At 51.8% G+C, this 12,146-nt stretch overlaps 5 protein-coding genes across 5 annotated transcripts; all 5 read left to right on the top strand.

The window, feature by feature from the left end:
- Window positions 1-330: 330 nt before the first annotated feature.
- On the top strand, window positions 331-4,704 carry P174DRAFT_419057 (ubiquitin-specific protease UBP2; the record flags this gene model as incomplete). Its single annotated transcript, XM_024824756.1, has 11 exons — window positions 331-352; window positions 433-1,187; window positions 1,243-1,450; window positions 1,503-1,548; window positions 1,602-1,996; window positions 2,052-2,140; window positions 2,191-2,728; window positions 2,790-3,447; window positions 3,506-3,926; window positions 3,976-4,147; window positions 4,211-4,704. The coding sequence occupies 11 exons, from the start codon at window positions 331-333 to the stop codon at window positions 4,702-4,704; spliced, it is 3,798 nt and encodes a 1,265-aa protein (XP_024683684.1).
- A 793-nt stretch (window positions 4,705-5,497) lies between these two features.
- P174DRAFT_439766 (3-oxoacid CoA-transferase) lies at window positions 5,498-7,321 on the top strand. The gene is made up of 3 exons (XM_024826891.1): window positions 5,498-5,637; window positions 5,690-6,869; window positions 6,920-7,321. Exons 1-3 carry the CDS (start codon window positions 5,575-5,577, stop codon window positions 7,231-7,233), a joined length of 1,557 nt encoding a protein of 518 aa, XP_024683685.1. The 5' UTR covers window positions 5,498-5,574; the 3' UTR covers window positions 7,234-7,321.
- A 181-nt stretch (window positions 7,322-7,502) lies between these two features.
- On the top strand, window positions 7,503-8,071 carry P174DRAFT_439767 (uncharacterized protein). Its single transcript, XM_024826892.1, has 2 exons — window positions 7,503-7,584; window positions 7,651-8,071. The coding sequence occupies exon 2, from the start codon at window positions 7,753-7,755 to the stop codon at window positions 7,978-7,980; it is 228 nt and encodes a 75-aa protein (XP_024683686.1). The 5' UTR covers window positions 7,503-7,584; window positions 7,651-7,752; the 3' UTR covers window positions 7,981-8,071.
- Window positions 8,072-8,454: 383 nt separating this feature from the next.
- On the top strand, window positions 8,455-10,885 carry P174DRAFT_386338 (uncharacterized protein). The gene is made up of 2 exons (XM_024823294.1): window positions 8,455-8,899; window positions 8,993-10,885. Exons 1-2 carry the CDS (start codon window positions 8,807-8,809, stop codon window positions 10,817-10,819), a joined length of 1,920 nt encoding a protein of 639 aa, XP_024683687.1. The 5' UTR covers window positions 8,455-8,806; the 3' UTR covers window positions 10,820-10,885.
- Window positions 10,886-11,178: 293 nt separating this feature from the next.
- On the top strand, window positions 11,179-12,140 carry P174DRAFT_439770 (putative isochorismatase family hydrolase). The gene is made up of 2 exons (XM_024826893.1): window positions 11,179-11,866; window positions 11,887-12,140. The coding sequence occupies exons 1-2, from the start codon at window positions 11,273-11,275 to the stop codon at window positions 11,941-11,943; spliced, it is 651 nt and encodes a 216-aa protein (XP_024683688.1). The 5' UTR covers window positions 11,179-11,272; the 3' UTR covers window positions 11,944-12,140.
- Window positions 12,141-12,146: the final 6 nt, after the last annotated feature.

The following is a 12,146-nucleotide window of genomic DNA, read 5'->3' on the forward strand; positions in this document are numbered from 1 at the left end:
ATTTATTTACTTTATTTTGAAACCTGCTCTTTCAGATATTGTCAGTCCCTATCACGTTTCTGATGATATTTACTCTGTACTGCAATATCTTGTGCTGACCGAGAGCGCCTTTGTCCTCAAGCTTGCCGCTTGTTTTGCCTATAGAGTGTCCCCGCTATCCTGCCTGCTATCTTGCGACAAGGGACAACTGTTTTCCAGCAGTTACGACCAGTCCTTTACTCAAATATTTCCGCGAACTTTAATATACATTGTATGGGAATTGAAATATTGAAGAACATCCAAGCTTTGGGCCTGGTGTTGCAGGAAACGTGAGCTCTGAAGGGCATACCCATGTCGTCTCCATCAAGGTCCGGTATGTAACTTTGCTGAAGATACCCATCACCTTCTTGCATGATGCGCAATTTGCCAACACTCACATTTTCTACCGTCTAGGCAAGACTGCCCCACGGCTCGTCCAAGATCTCTACGATTACGATCCCGCCAATCCTCCAGGCACAGGCCGCAACCTTCTCTCAGAAGTCCCTCCAGTTTTCCCTGAAGGTCATGAAGGTCCACTCGACTTCATCTCGCCGTCAGCTTGTCACCATCAGTATATGACCAAATCGAACCAGAGCTTCCTACCCCAAGCGGAGCAGAAAAGGAGTACCGGAAATCCCTCCAAAGTGTCAGCGGTTTGCTGGAAGTGTCGATATCATCTTCAACTTGTCGTTAGCTCGACTCCCGGCATTGGTCAATCCAGTCAAGGGTTCCCGGATCACCTGCATCATCTAGTCTATAAATCTGGAAGGCAGAGAGATGGCGCTTCGCCAGCGGAGGTATCGCCTAAGGGACAGACTATAGAAACCTTTCAATATGAGTGTTCATATCTCACATGTCCTGTGACGGTGTCTGTGCGAATCGCATCTCCGATTCTTGCTGACGAATGGGTGCGGCTGCTGGTAGACCCTGATCTGCTGCGGCAGCGGGCGGACGAGGCTATTGCGACACATCCTGAGCGTTTGGAAGGCGTTGGTCGACCGTCGCCTATCACGGTTCTAGAGAATCTTCGCACTTACATATCCAATGCCCTTCATAACAGTCAGCATAGCAAGTCTATATCTGCGATAAACAAGAGATTCATGGCTTGTTTCGGCGTTGAAGGAAGGCCGTGCAAAGACCTGTTGGAATTCCTTGGTTTTTCCGTGAAGGTCTGTCTCAATTACCTCACTACGGGTGATAGATGCATTTCTAATCTTTGCACAGAATGAGGGATTCTGGGAGCCTCCCAAACCAAATCCTTGGGCGGAGTATCCTTATCAAGACCAACTGAAGATATTTCTCGACGACGTTATACATGAACTCTCCGCACTTATAGAGCAGCGGCCTTTGGCAGAGAAGAAGGGTCATCAGGTGCAGAATACCGAAACCCCGGCGTTGAGTGATATCCTCTATGCAATGGATGCTCTGGATTGTGAGTCGTTGCCTTGCAAATTCCGCAAAATGCGTTGCTAACATAGTTCCAGATCCCAAAGCTTTGAGGGCGAATGAGTTCCAAATGGCACCTGCACCGTATGGTAACAGCAATCGAGTCTCATTCGCAGAGTGGCTGACCGAATATCTAGTTACTACGAAGATTTGGGTGTCGTGGAGGACATGTCGGCAGCGTCAGTTGTTGAAGCATTCAATAGGCAGGTTTCCATTGACCCAGCAAGGTCACCGCTTTACCTACAGTGTCTCAAGTCTATTGGAAACTTGAGGGGTGGCGATGATGCCCAGGTCATAGAAACGGCGGTTCAATTAGCGTATGCCGAGGGTCGATACACACAGGAGGATATTGTGGATGCTTACAGGTACTTCGGACTTGATCACAATGACCTTCGCCTCACCGACGAAAGCATAGTTGGGAAGTTCTACGCTTTTATCAGTTCTACTACACAGGAAAATGAATCGCGCATTCGGCTCTGGAGAATCGGGGATAGCAGAAGAAGTGAGCGTATCAAGTCCGCGGCGGAAGACAGTGAGCGATTCCCTCTCTAAATTCCGCTATATCACTGTACTAATAGTTGAACAAGGGGTCACCAATGTTGAACAGGCCCAGGTCTTCCTTGGTGTCGATAGTACAACAAGCGACGAGTTCGTTCTGACGATGTATACCACGAAGGTAAAGGGCTAGTCGGTTCTGCAGTAGGCCTGGATGCTGATTGTGTTCAGGTTAACGACAACCCGTCGACTAGGGATATTGCAAGGCGTGCTGTCGAGCTAATTGCGGAAGCTCGAAAGTCGGCCGTCTTGAGACATTTTCTCAAGACGGGCGAAATGACAGCCGGGGAAATGGATGTCGCCGATGCCTATCGCTTGCTCCAGATTCCTGATCGCACCGTGGACGATGCAGCGATAATGGCAGCTTACACAATTTGTGTTGATGAAGCTCCTGGACAAGCCGAGCGATACTATCAAGCCTTGAGCATCATCGCCAAGGACAAGAATAGCTCTCTACTCAGCAGTATGATCGCTGGGTCGGGTGCCGAATCTGGCCGTGACTTGTCCGAGTGGCCCGTCGGACTGCAGAACATTGGCAACACCTGCTATCTCAATAGCTTACTACAATTTTATTTCTCCATTCGCCCTTTCCGAGAGATGGTCCTGGACTTTGAGAGTTTCAAGATGGAGCTTGATGACGAGAGTTTGAGCAAGAAACGCGTTGGTTCTCGCCAAGTCCTGAAAAAAGAGGTGGAGCGTTCTCAGACGTGTAGGTGTCATCCAGTTCTATGTGCGATATCCGAACGACTGACCAATCTCTTCATTCGCAGTCCTGAGAGAATTACGGACGCTGTTTCAAAACATGATCACTTCGTCAAATTCCTTTGTTACTCCTCGTCCGGAGTTAGCACGTTTGACGCTGATTAGCCCGTCCAACGAAGCAGCGATTCGGCGCCGCTCTACGATATCTATGACCAGACCTGGCGGACTGGGAGACATCAATGGCATGCCTATCATGGGTCCTCTCGGCCCGCCTCTGCCAACGGCAGATCAAAGTCATAGTCCAACAGATGCCGAGACAGAAAGGCCCAAACGTAAAACAACAAGCGACGTGGATAGCGAAGCGACCCTTGTCTCGGAAACTGCCAAGCCAGATACGTCGGTGGCTCCCAGCGAGGACAAGGAAAACGAAGCGCCACTCGGGGATGCCGTGTTGACAGATATCCCAGTATCTCAAGATATGGAGAGCAATCTTTCCCCCAAAGATGAGGCACCGGCTATCACTTTCGGGCCACCGAATCAGCCGCCTCCAGTACCTCCGCGACCAACAATACAAGTTGACCCACAAAAGCAGCTTCTGGAGGAGGTAGAAATAGGTGCTCAGCAGGATGTCACTGAAGTGATCAACAATGTCCTTTTCCAGAGCCAATGCGCGATCAAGCCGATCGCATTTGCCCAGGATGGTGAACAACTTGACCAAGTGAAAGAGTAGGTTCTAATGACGCGTAGATTCGGTGAATGTATGGCGCTAACATATGATTGATAGCTTATTCTACGGACGGACCAAGTCATATATCCTTGCGGAAGCAGGTGTTCGGTCCAAGGAGGAATGGTGGTGTGATATCAAGGTCGATGTCGCGACGGGACCTCGTGATATTTATTCAGCGATCGATGGCGCATTTGATGCCCAAAAAGTCAATGTCGATGATACCGTCGTGGAGCAATTCGGTGCCATTAGCAAGCTACCTCCGGTCCTTCAGATCCAAGTGCAACGAGTACAATTCGACCCAATCAAGAAGAGCTCTTTTAAGTCCACCCATCACCTTGAACTCAAGGAGACGATCTACCTTGATCGCTATATGGACACACAGCATCCTGAGATCATGAATCGACGACGGCAGTGCTGGGAATGGAAGAATACGTTGAAGACTCTTGAAGATCGCCGTGCCGAGCTGCTACGCCAAACCGTAAGGGATGACATATATCAGTGATGTGTTAAAATCTAATTGATTTTAGGAAAATGACGGCCTCGACTTGGCAACTCTGTTCGATAGCGCTAGAGCGGTTATTGAAGATCTGGATCAACTAAAGGCGGATCCTGAAACTGCTGATGAGGCCCTCGACATCAACCCACAGCTTCCATCTGAGCTAGCCCAACTCTCTCAGATTGCAAAAGCCGAATTGAACTGTGAGCATTTCTTTATTGTTTGAGGCACTCGCACCATCTTTAGCTGACCCTTTTCATTTCTAGACGTCGAACAAGAGATTAAAGACACACAAACCATGATCTCCAGCCAGTTTGTCGACTTCAAGCATTTGGCCTATCGGCTATATGCGGTCTTTGTGCACCATGGGTCTGTCGAGTTCGGCCATTATTATATCTATATTTTTGATTTCCGGAAGAATGTCTGGCGAAAGTACAACGACACTGAAGTCACTGAGGTGACCAACACGGACGAGATTTTCAAGAACCAAGAACGTCAGAACCCTCCTACCCCATACTTTCTGGTTTACGTCAACGATGGTCTCAGAGATCGCCTGGCCGATCCTGTTTGCAGGCAGATTATTGAAGATCCTGCACCCAGCGAGACTATCCCCTCGACCGAAGCTATTGTTCCCATGGAAGGGGTCACTGCGACGACCTTGACACCTCAACAGGACCTGGACATGGAACCGCCCGCCTACGATGAGGCTCTGGCTGATACTCAGAATTCAGGTACGAAAGCTGTCCTCGATGTGAAGTGAGCGCCTGTCGGTGCGGCGGGTCGCAAGTCTCGTGCTCCGACACGGTCGGCGAACAACGAGGCTGATAAGCGTGGTGTGGAATAGTAGGAACAGAGAAGGTCTCTCCGACACTTTCCACGACCGCGAATCCACTTAAACGCAAGAACGAAGGCGACATGAGTTGTGCGTGATGGTGTACTCTACGCAGGGGTTGTCTGTCTCGGCCGACTTGGTTGAGTTCCTCCAGTCATATTATGTCTTCTGATACCTGTGCATACTAGCGGGATTCGATCGATTACTTTTTGTTCATGTAGATAATGAAAGATACCATGAGGCATGAATAAAATGACCTATATCAAGCACGTGATTCAGCCATGATAAGTCAGCGGACAGCTGAAGCGGCCCGCGGATCGGCACCGGAAAAGCCAGAGGCATCGGCTGCCAAAACGGATGAGCTGTCTGTCACCCAGATTGCAAGCGTTCTGAAGTGCTCTGTGCGCATCCAGATGGCAGCCACTGTAGATCGCGAAGAGAATAGTTTGGTTATTAAAAGTAGTATTCTTGTTCGCATTGTGTTTATCCTGGAGTACATAACCGGAATGCTACTGATAATTGGCTGTTGGCGCGGAGTGCGGGGTATTTCCGGGGAAGGACGGCAGGAGCGGCTGCCTTTCCGCAACTCCGCGAATGGCCGCTCGTTTCCAGCTTCTTATATTTCTCCGCACGCCTCGACCTTGACGGGAGAGAGCTCATAATCTCCTGTCCTAGTCTTCATTTTTCAGTCTAAGGATTTCTTCTGGTGGCTGAGAACGAGCATTGTTAACGAGTGCGGACGTTGCAGCTTCTGTCGAGCTGTGTTCATTTCCTCCCTCTTTGTACACTCCCTTCATAATGCCTTCACAAGTAGCTACGTGTCTGCGCCTTGCGCGGCAATTCTCTGCTAATCCTGCAAAGGTACTCGGCACAATATTTGGAATGATGTGCCAGACTAACAACTGCTCTCTAGCACCAACGGTTCCTCGCACGAGCATTCTCGAGCAGCCTTCGCCGGAATGAGATCAACAAGGTGGTGGCTTCTGCCGAGGAAGCAATCAAGGATATGAAACCCAACTCCACCCTTCTTGCCGGAGGATTCGGTTTGTCCGGTGTTCCCGACACACTGATCGGTGCCGTGCGCGCCAACCCCTCGATCACAGGCTTGACCGTTGTCAGCAATAACGCAGGCGTCGATGGTGCTGGCTTGGGTCTGCTCCTCCAGTCGAAGCAGATCAAGAAAATGATTGCCAGCTACGTCGGAGAGAACAAGACCTTTGAGCGGATGTATCTGACCGGCGAGATCGAGCTGGAGCTGACTCCACAGGGCACGCTGGCCGAGCGGTGTCGTGCCGGTGGCGCCGGCATCCCGGCCTTCTTCACCCCAGCGGCCTGTGGAACGGTCGTTCAGACCGGCGAGCTGCCGCTCAAGCATAACCCCGACGGCACGGTGGCTCAGTACAGCCAGCCGCGGGACGTCAAGGTCTTCGACGGCAAGAGCTATGTGATGGAGGAGGCGATCAAGGGTGACTATGCCTTTGTCAAGGCGTGGAAAGCGGATAAGCTGGGTAACTGCCAGTTCCGGTACGCCGCGGCCAACTTCAACGGCGCGATGGGCCGCAACGCCAAGATGACCATCGTCGAGGCCGAGCACATTGTTGAACCGGGGGAGATTGAGCCAGCTGCCATCCACCTGCCGGGTATTTATGTCAAGCGCGTCGTCCAGAGCACGGCGCCGAAGAACATCGAGAAGTACACTTTTGCCAAGGAGGATGGCGACGACACTGCCGCCCTGGGCAAGGGTGACACGGCCGCGAAGCGGGAGCGCATTGTCCGTCGTGCCGCTAAGGAATTCAAGAACGGCATGTATGCTAACCTCGGTATTGGCATGCCCATGCTGGCGCCCAACTTTGTCGATCCCTCGGTGGAAGTGATGCTTCAGTCGGAGAACGGTATTCTCGGTCTGGGCCCTTACCCTAAGAAGGGTCAGGAGGACGCGGACTTGATCAACGCCGGCAAGGAAACCGTCACCCTCATTCCCGGTGCGGCTGTCTTTGGCAGTGATGAATCGTTTGGCATGATCCGCTCTGGACGCATCGACCTGACCATTCTGGGAGCGATGCAAGTGAGCGCCCGTGGTGACCTGGCCAACTGTGAGTCTCCTTCCTTCCCTCATTATTTGAGGTGACTGACTGTAATGTAGGGATGCTCCCTGGTAAGATCAAGGGCTTCGGAGGTGCAATGGACCTAGTTTCCAATCCCTCCGCCACCAAGGTGGTGGTGACTATGGAGCACACAGATAAGAAGGGCAACCCCAAGATCGTCAAGCAGTGCGAGTTCCCTCTAACGGGCAAGACATGCGTCAGCCGAATCATCACCGAGCTTTGTGTCTTTGACGTCGACTTTACTGACGGATTGACTCTGGTCGAGCTTGCTGATGGGGTTACTGTCGAGGAGGTCCGGAGCAAGACGGAAGCTCCATTCAAGGTTGCGGAGGATGTCAAGCCCATGCTGTGATTTATTGCTATCGTACGCTGTGGTGAAGCAAAAATTTGGAGTTTTATCTGATACCTATGGCTTGAGCGTGATTGAATTCGGATTGTACATAGCATGTGTTGTATGCCACTTATATATAAATATCTTGTGCCTTGCTCTTTTTCTCTTATGGATAAGAGACTTTCATTCTCATCCAATCGCGTCACTAGTTCAAGGCTCAATTGCGATACGACCGTCCCGGGCTGCATGTACTTCTTCTCCAGGACTGTGTCCACTCTACTTGTTCAGAATTATTCGGTATATCGCATCCTTAAGATCGACTCTGACGTTCAAAAAATGGCTTGCTGATCGATGCATTTCCCACGTGGGCATCTGACAATGATCGACAGGGAATGAATTCTAGAAATGGGAGAGGAAAATATGGATTTCGCTGGAGACAACCATACCTCAAATCTTTGACAGCTCCACGAGAGAAACTCACCCCGGAGCTGAAGACGCCGGAGGTGGCCATGCCTGTTTGGCGGCAACTATACGCAGGCGATGTACGCGCAGCAGCTCATCGACGACCACAAGGCGCACGGCATCCACCCCTCGCGCGTCTGGCCGACCTCGCCGAAGGGCGTGAAGATCATGGCGCCGCCCATCTTTGCGCTGCTGAATGCCACCGCGGATGGGGAGACCGTGCCGTCGGCGTATGCAGTTGCGGCGAAGAAAGCCGGGCTGGATTGGTTCCTTCAGATTCCTGCATGGCCGAGGTTTCATATATAGTGATTGCTCGAGCATACGGTGTACAACGTTTCGACCTCTCATTATTAGTCTCATGGCCTCGAAATCCCACTCTAAATCATCTGTAGGAGCATCTCTGCATGGAAGGGTAGTCCTCACGTCATATTCCTCAAGTCATCAACACAATGATGGAGCCAAGCATTCGTGGAATTATGCCCTCCGACAACGGAGAGAATGTCACCTGATTGACCACGTGCCTCAGTGCGCCGGGAAAGTCTTTCTGTTCCAACCAATCAGACAGACAGAAACCTTTCTGCCAAGAAGCTGCTAATACCGCTTAGACTATGTTCGGCAGTTCCTCTTGTGTCAACAAGAGGTTAGTTATCCACTCTAGTGCTGCCTGATGAGGACAAATCGCTAAGCATTTCCTCAATGATCAATCAAACAAGCCTCTGTGCTCCGTTTATCCGTTCGTTCCGAACAGTCCGTTCTACAGAGGCGTATCTATCTGAGTCTGAGAGGCCAACAGTGAAACGCCAAGAATGATCCGACAAGGCCTCGTCATCTCGTGGGGATCTGTGGAACACACAAGCGGCGAGATCACCTCCTGCAGTGCTGCAGTCACCGTTGGAGATCCAATAATGATCTGGAAACGGAACGTAGTGAAGACTGAACTAGGCTCGGCAATGTACCTGATCAACGGCTCCTCATTTCCCCTTTTCGAAATTATACAAGCCTTACGAGTGCTTTTAGTCGGATGGGCTGCGATGGATCTGACCCGCATTTTCTTGTCTTATCACTCTGTCGCAACATTAATTGACACTCCCAGTGTCTTTCTCTCCCCCCTCGACTTTTCAAGTCTCTCACAATGCTGCGATGGGCCTTAGCATTATTGTTGCCGCTCTTCCTGCATAATGTGGCCGCACAGCAGCTTGACGAGGATCTCATGTCCTTCGTGACGGTAGGCTACTTCTGTTTCATTTCTTTTTCTCCGCCTAACAAACCGACTGCGAGAGATCGATCGCTGTGCTAATACGAGATCTACCACCTCCAGCTTCCTCAAATACGAGCCTTGAAATTCGACGTCCACTACCAGGATCGCGACCGTGTGAGTCCTGGTTATTGGTTCGTCGCTCCGTATGGCCAGATCGAGCCCGAAGCGCCGACGCACCGATTCGAACAGTATCAGATTGGACCGTATATCTACGATGGCGACGGCACTCTCGTCTGGGCTGGATCGCCCATGTTCGATAATCGGAACGTTTTTGATTTTAAAGCTGTTCACAGCATCGGGGATGAGCCGCATCTCTCGTTGGTTTGGCAGCATTCATGGGACTATGAAGATCAGGGCCATGGTGTGATTCTGAAAAACAACTATGAGATCCAAAAGAAGCTCCCCTTTCGTGAAGATTTGGGCTCCTTTGATATACACGAATTCAATATCCTTGGTGACGGCAAAACAGGCCTGGCGATGACATATCGAGAGCACGAGGTCAGTCTGGAGGATCTTGGGCGCCCTGAAGAGCGAACGGCGATCCTGACCGGTGGGTTCGTGCGGCTGGATCTCAACACCGCGGACATCTTGTTCGAATGGGACTCCCTCAACCAGGTTCCCTTGCACGAGTCCGTCCACTATGGCCCCGACTCGCCGACGGAAGGACGTCCCGGCTGGGACTATGTGCACGCCAACTCGGTCGATATGAATGCTGCGGGAGACTACATTGTGTCCTTCCGCTTCACCAACACCATCTACCTGATTTCGGGGGTGGACGGACGCATCTTGTGGCGGCTCGGAGGCCAGGGCCAGCACAGTGACTTTGTGCAGGATTTTACCTTCTCCAAACAGCATGACATCAAATTCGTCGAGTCCAACGGTACTCACCACATCATCTCTTTTCTCAACAACGCCTCGGACGAGGATACGAATGACGAGCCCGTCTCCTGCGCGCTGATTGTGGAGCTCGACACCGGCGTACAACCGATGACAGCCAAGGTCATCCGGCGCTACAACCGCCCTGACGGGGGGCTGACCCGGCTGCGTGGGAACGCGCAGCTGCTTCCCAACGACAACCTTTTTGTCGGCTGGAGTGAACATGGGTACATCACCGAGTTTGCCCCCGAAGGCGAGGTCCTGCTGAGTGCGATGTTCAACTCGACTCGCTTCTCGACCTACCGGGCCTACAAGTTCGAGTTCACTGGCCGGCCCAACACGCCGCCCGACCTCGTCGCCTCAGTTGCCGGGACAGACGCATCCGATCTCGTGACGACGATTTATGTCAGCTGGAACGGGGCCACCGACGTTGCGCGCTGGAATTTTTACGCACGCGCTGCAGCCAACGCCCCGCCCGTCCTCATTGGAAACACCACCAAAACGAATTTCGAGACCATTTATATCGCCCACGGATACCTGGACTGGGTCTCTGCCGAGGCGGTCGATCACGCCGGCAAGGTCCTGGGGGTATCGCGGGTCCATCGGAGCCGCGTGCCCGGCAACTGGGCCGCAGCCGGGTTCAAGGGCGAGGTGGCAGAACTGCATCCTGCTGATCCATACCTTCTGTACCTGCAGAAAGAAGCCAACCAGCAAAACGGTACCAACTCAAGCATCCCTGCAGGAGTCGAAGCAGATACAAGCGGTAACAGCAGTATCACACCTGTCGACACTGCGGAGGAGGCCCTCCGGATGGCGCACGAGACGTACGAGCTGGTCCGGGACTTTGGGGCTCTGTTTACATCTGTGCTGGTGCTGTGTCTTATCGCTGGGATTGCGGCGTGTGTGTATACGGTGCTCCGTCGGCGGCGCACGAAGTCATATCAGCACGTTCCGAGTGAGGAAGGGCTACCCGAGGAGCAGATCCGGCTCCGGTCAACGACTCATGAGTGAGTTTGTACATATCTGTACAATCTGTATATAATATGTTATGATTATTTCAATACCTAGACTTTCCACACGATGAAATGCGCCATTCTCCCAACACAACCGCCTCCGGCTTTTCATATCTTTGCATCTACATGAGGGCTGTGAAGGGTGTATGAAGATCTGTAGATATCTGATACTGATATCCTCCCCAGAAACAGACGATACGATCGTATACGCAATCTGATTGGCTGTTAAAATATATGACAGCGCCAAGAGACAGATTCTTATTCTAGCCAATCAAACCACTCGATTCAGTCCATTTCGCTGCTGCTGACGATTTGCTTTCTAACTTGAGTCATGCAATAGTCTACAGTAGCAGTACTCCGTATATAAAGTAAATATCCAATTGCATTGGCAACTGCAATCTAATCTCACCTCAATTCAATCCAATCCAATTCAACCACCGTTTCAATCAAAATGCTCAACCTCACCCTCCCCACCGCCCTCGTCCTAATCGACAACCAAGCAGCCTTCACCCACCCAACCTACTGGGGCACCTCGCGCTCCAACCCCCTCTACGAAACCAACCTGTCCTCTCTTCTCCAGGCCTTCCGCACTGCCCGAAAGATCAACCCCTCCCTCCCCCTCGAAATAATCCACGTCTTCCACTCCTCCGCCTCACCCACCAGCCCGCTCCACCCCGCCGACCCAAGCAAAGGCGCTCACCCGCTCGACTTCGCGCAGCCCGCAACAGACAACTCCGAGCCTGTCTTCTGGAAGAACGTGAACTCGTGTTTTATCGGGACGGGGCTGGAGGGGTATCTCCGGGAGAAAAACATCAGGCAGGTGGTGTTTGCGGGGTTGACGACGGATCATTGTGTTTCGACGACGGTGCGGATGGCGGCGAATTTGGGGGTTGGGGATGTTTACCCTGACGGAAAGCCGGCGGTGGGTGTTGATGGGCAGCAGAGTGTGAAGGCTGTTGAGAAAGGGGTTGTGGTGCTTGTTAGTGATGCGACGGCGACGTGGGCTAAGGGCGGGTTTGATGCGGAGACGGTGCATAAGGTTTCGGTGGAGAGCCTGAGGGGGAGTTTGCGGTGGTGATGAGTACGGAGGAGGTGACCAGTTGTCTAGAAGCTGCTTCATAGGTGGTTAGGGAGTATTCGCCACTGCTGGTGGGATGACAGCGGAGATCCTTCATTATACTTCCAGTATAAACATGGATTACCCCGAGGTTACCGTTTGGGAACCAATGATGAATTCGGAATACCAGAGTCCTGACATCATCATGAGTGATCGATATATATATGTATATATAAGAAATGCTGACCTCAACTCTTCCTCAGCTTAT

This window comes from Aspergillus novofumigatus (genome assembly GCF_002847465.1).
Source record: "Aspergillus novofumigatus IBT 16806 chromosome Unknown P174scaffold_3, whole genome shotgun sequence".
NCBI lineage: Eukaryota > Fungi > Ascomycota > Eurotiomycetes > Eurotiales > Aspergillaceae > Aspergillus > Aspergillus novofumigatus.

Bases quoted from the DNA above. Each gene is read 5' to 3' on its own strand.
- P174DRAFT_439766 (XM_024826891.1), top strand. From the start codon at position 5,575: ATGCCTTCACAAGTAGCTACGTGTCTGCGCCTTGCGCGGCAATTCTCT. The intron at 5,638-5,689 runs GTACTCGGCACA...ACTGCTCTCTAG, and splicing joins TCTCTGCTAATCCTGCAAAG to CACCAACGGTTCCTCGCACG. The intron at 6,870-6,919 runs GTGAGTCTCCTT...ACTGTAATGTAG, and splicing joins CCGTGGTGACCTGGCCAACT to GGATGCTCCCTGGTAAGATC.
- P174DRAFT_439767 (XM_024826892.1), top strand. From the start codon at position 7,753: ATGTACGCGCAGCAGCTCATCGACGACCACAAGGCGCACGGCATCCAC.
- P174DRAFT_386338 (XM_024823294.1), top strand. From the start codon at position 8,807: ATGCTGCGATGGGCCTTAGCATTATTGTTGCCGCTCTTCCTGCATAAT. The intron at 8,900-8,992 runs GTAGGCTACTTC...TACCACCTCCAG, and splicing joins ATCTCATGTCCTTCGTGACG to CTTCCTCAAATACGAGCCTT.
- P174DRAFT_439770 (XM_024826893.1), top strand. From the start codon at position 11,273: ATGCTCAACCTCACCCTCCCCACCGCCCTCGTCCTAATCGACAACCAA.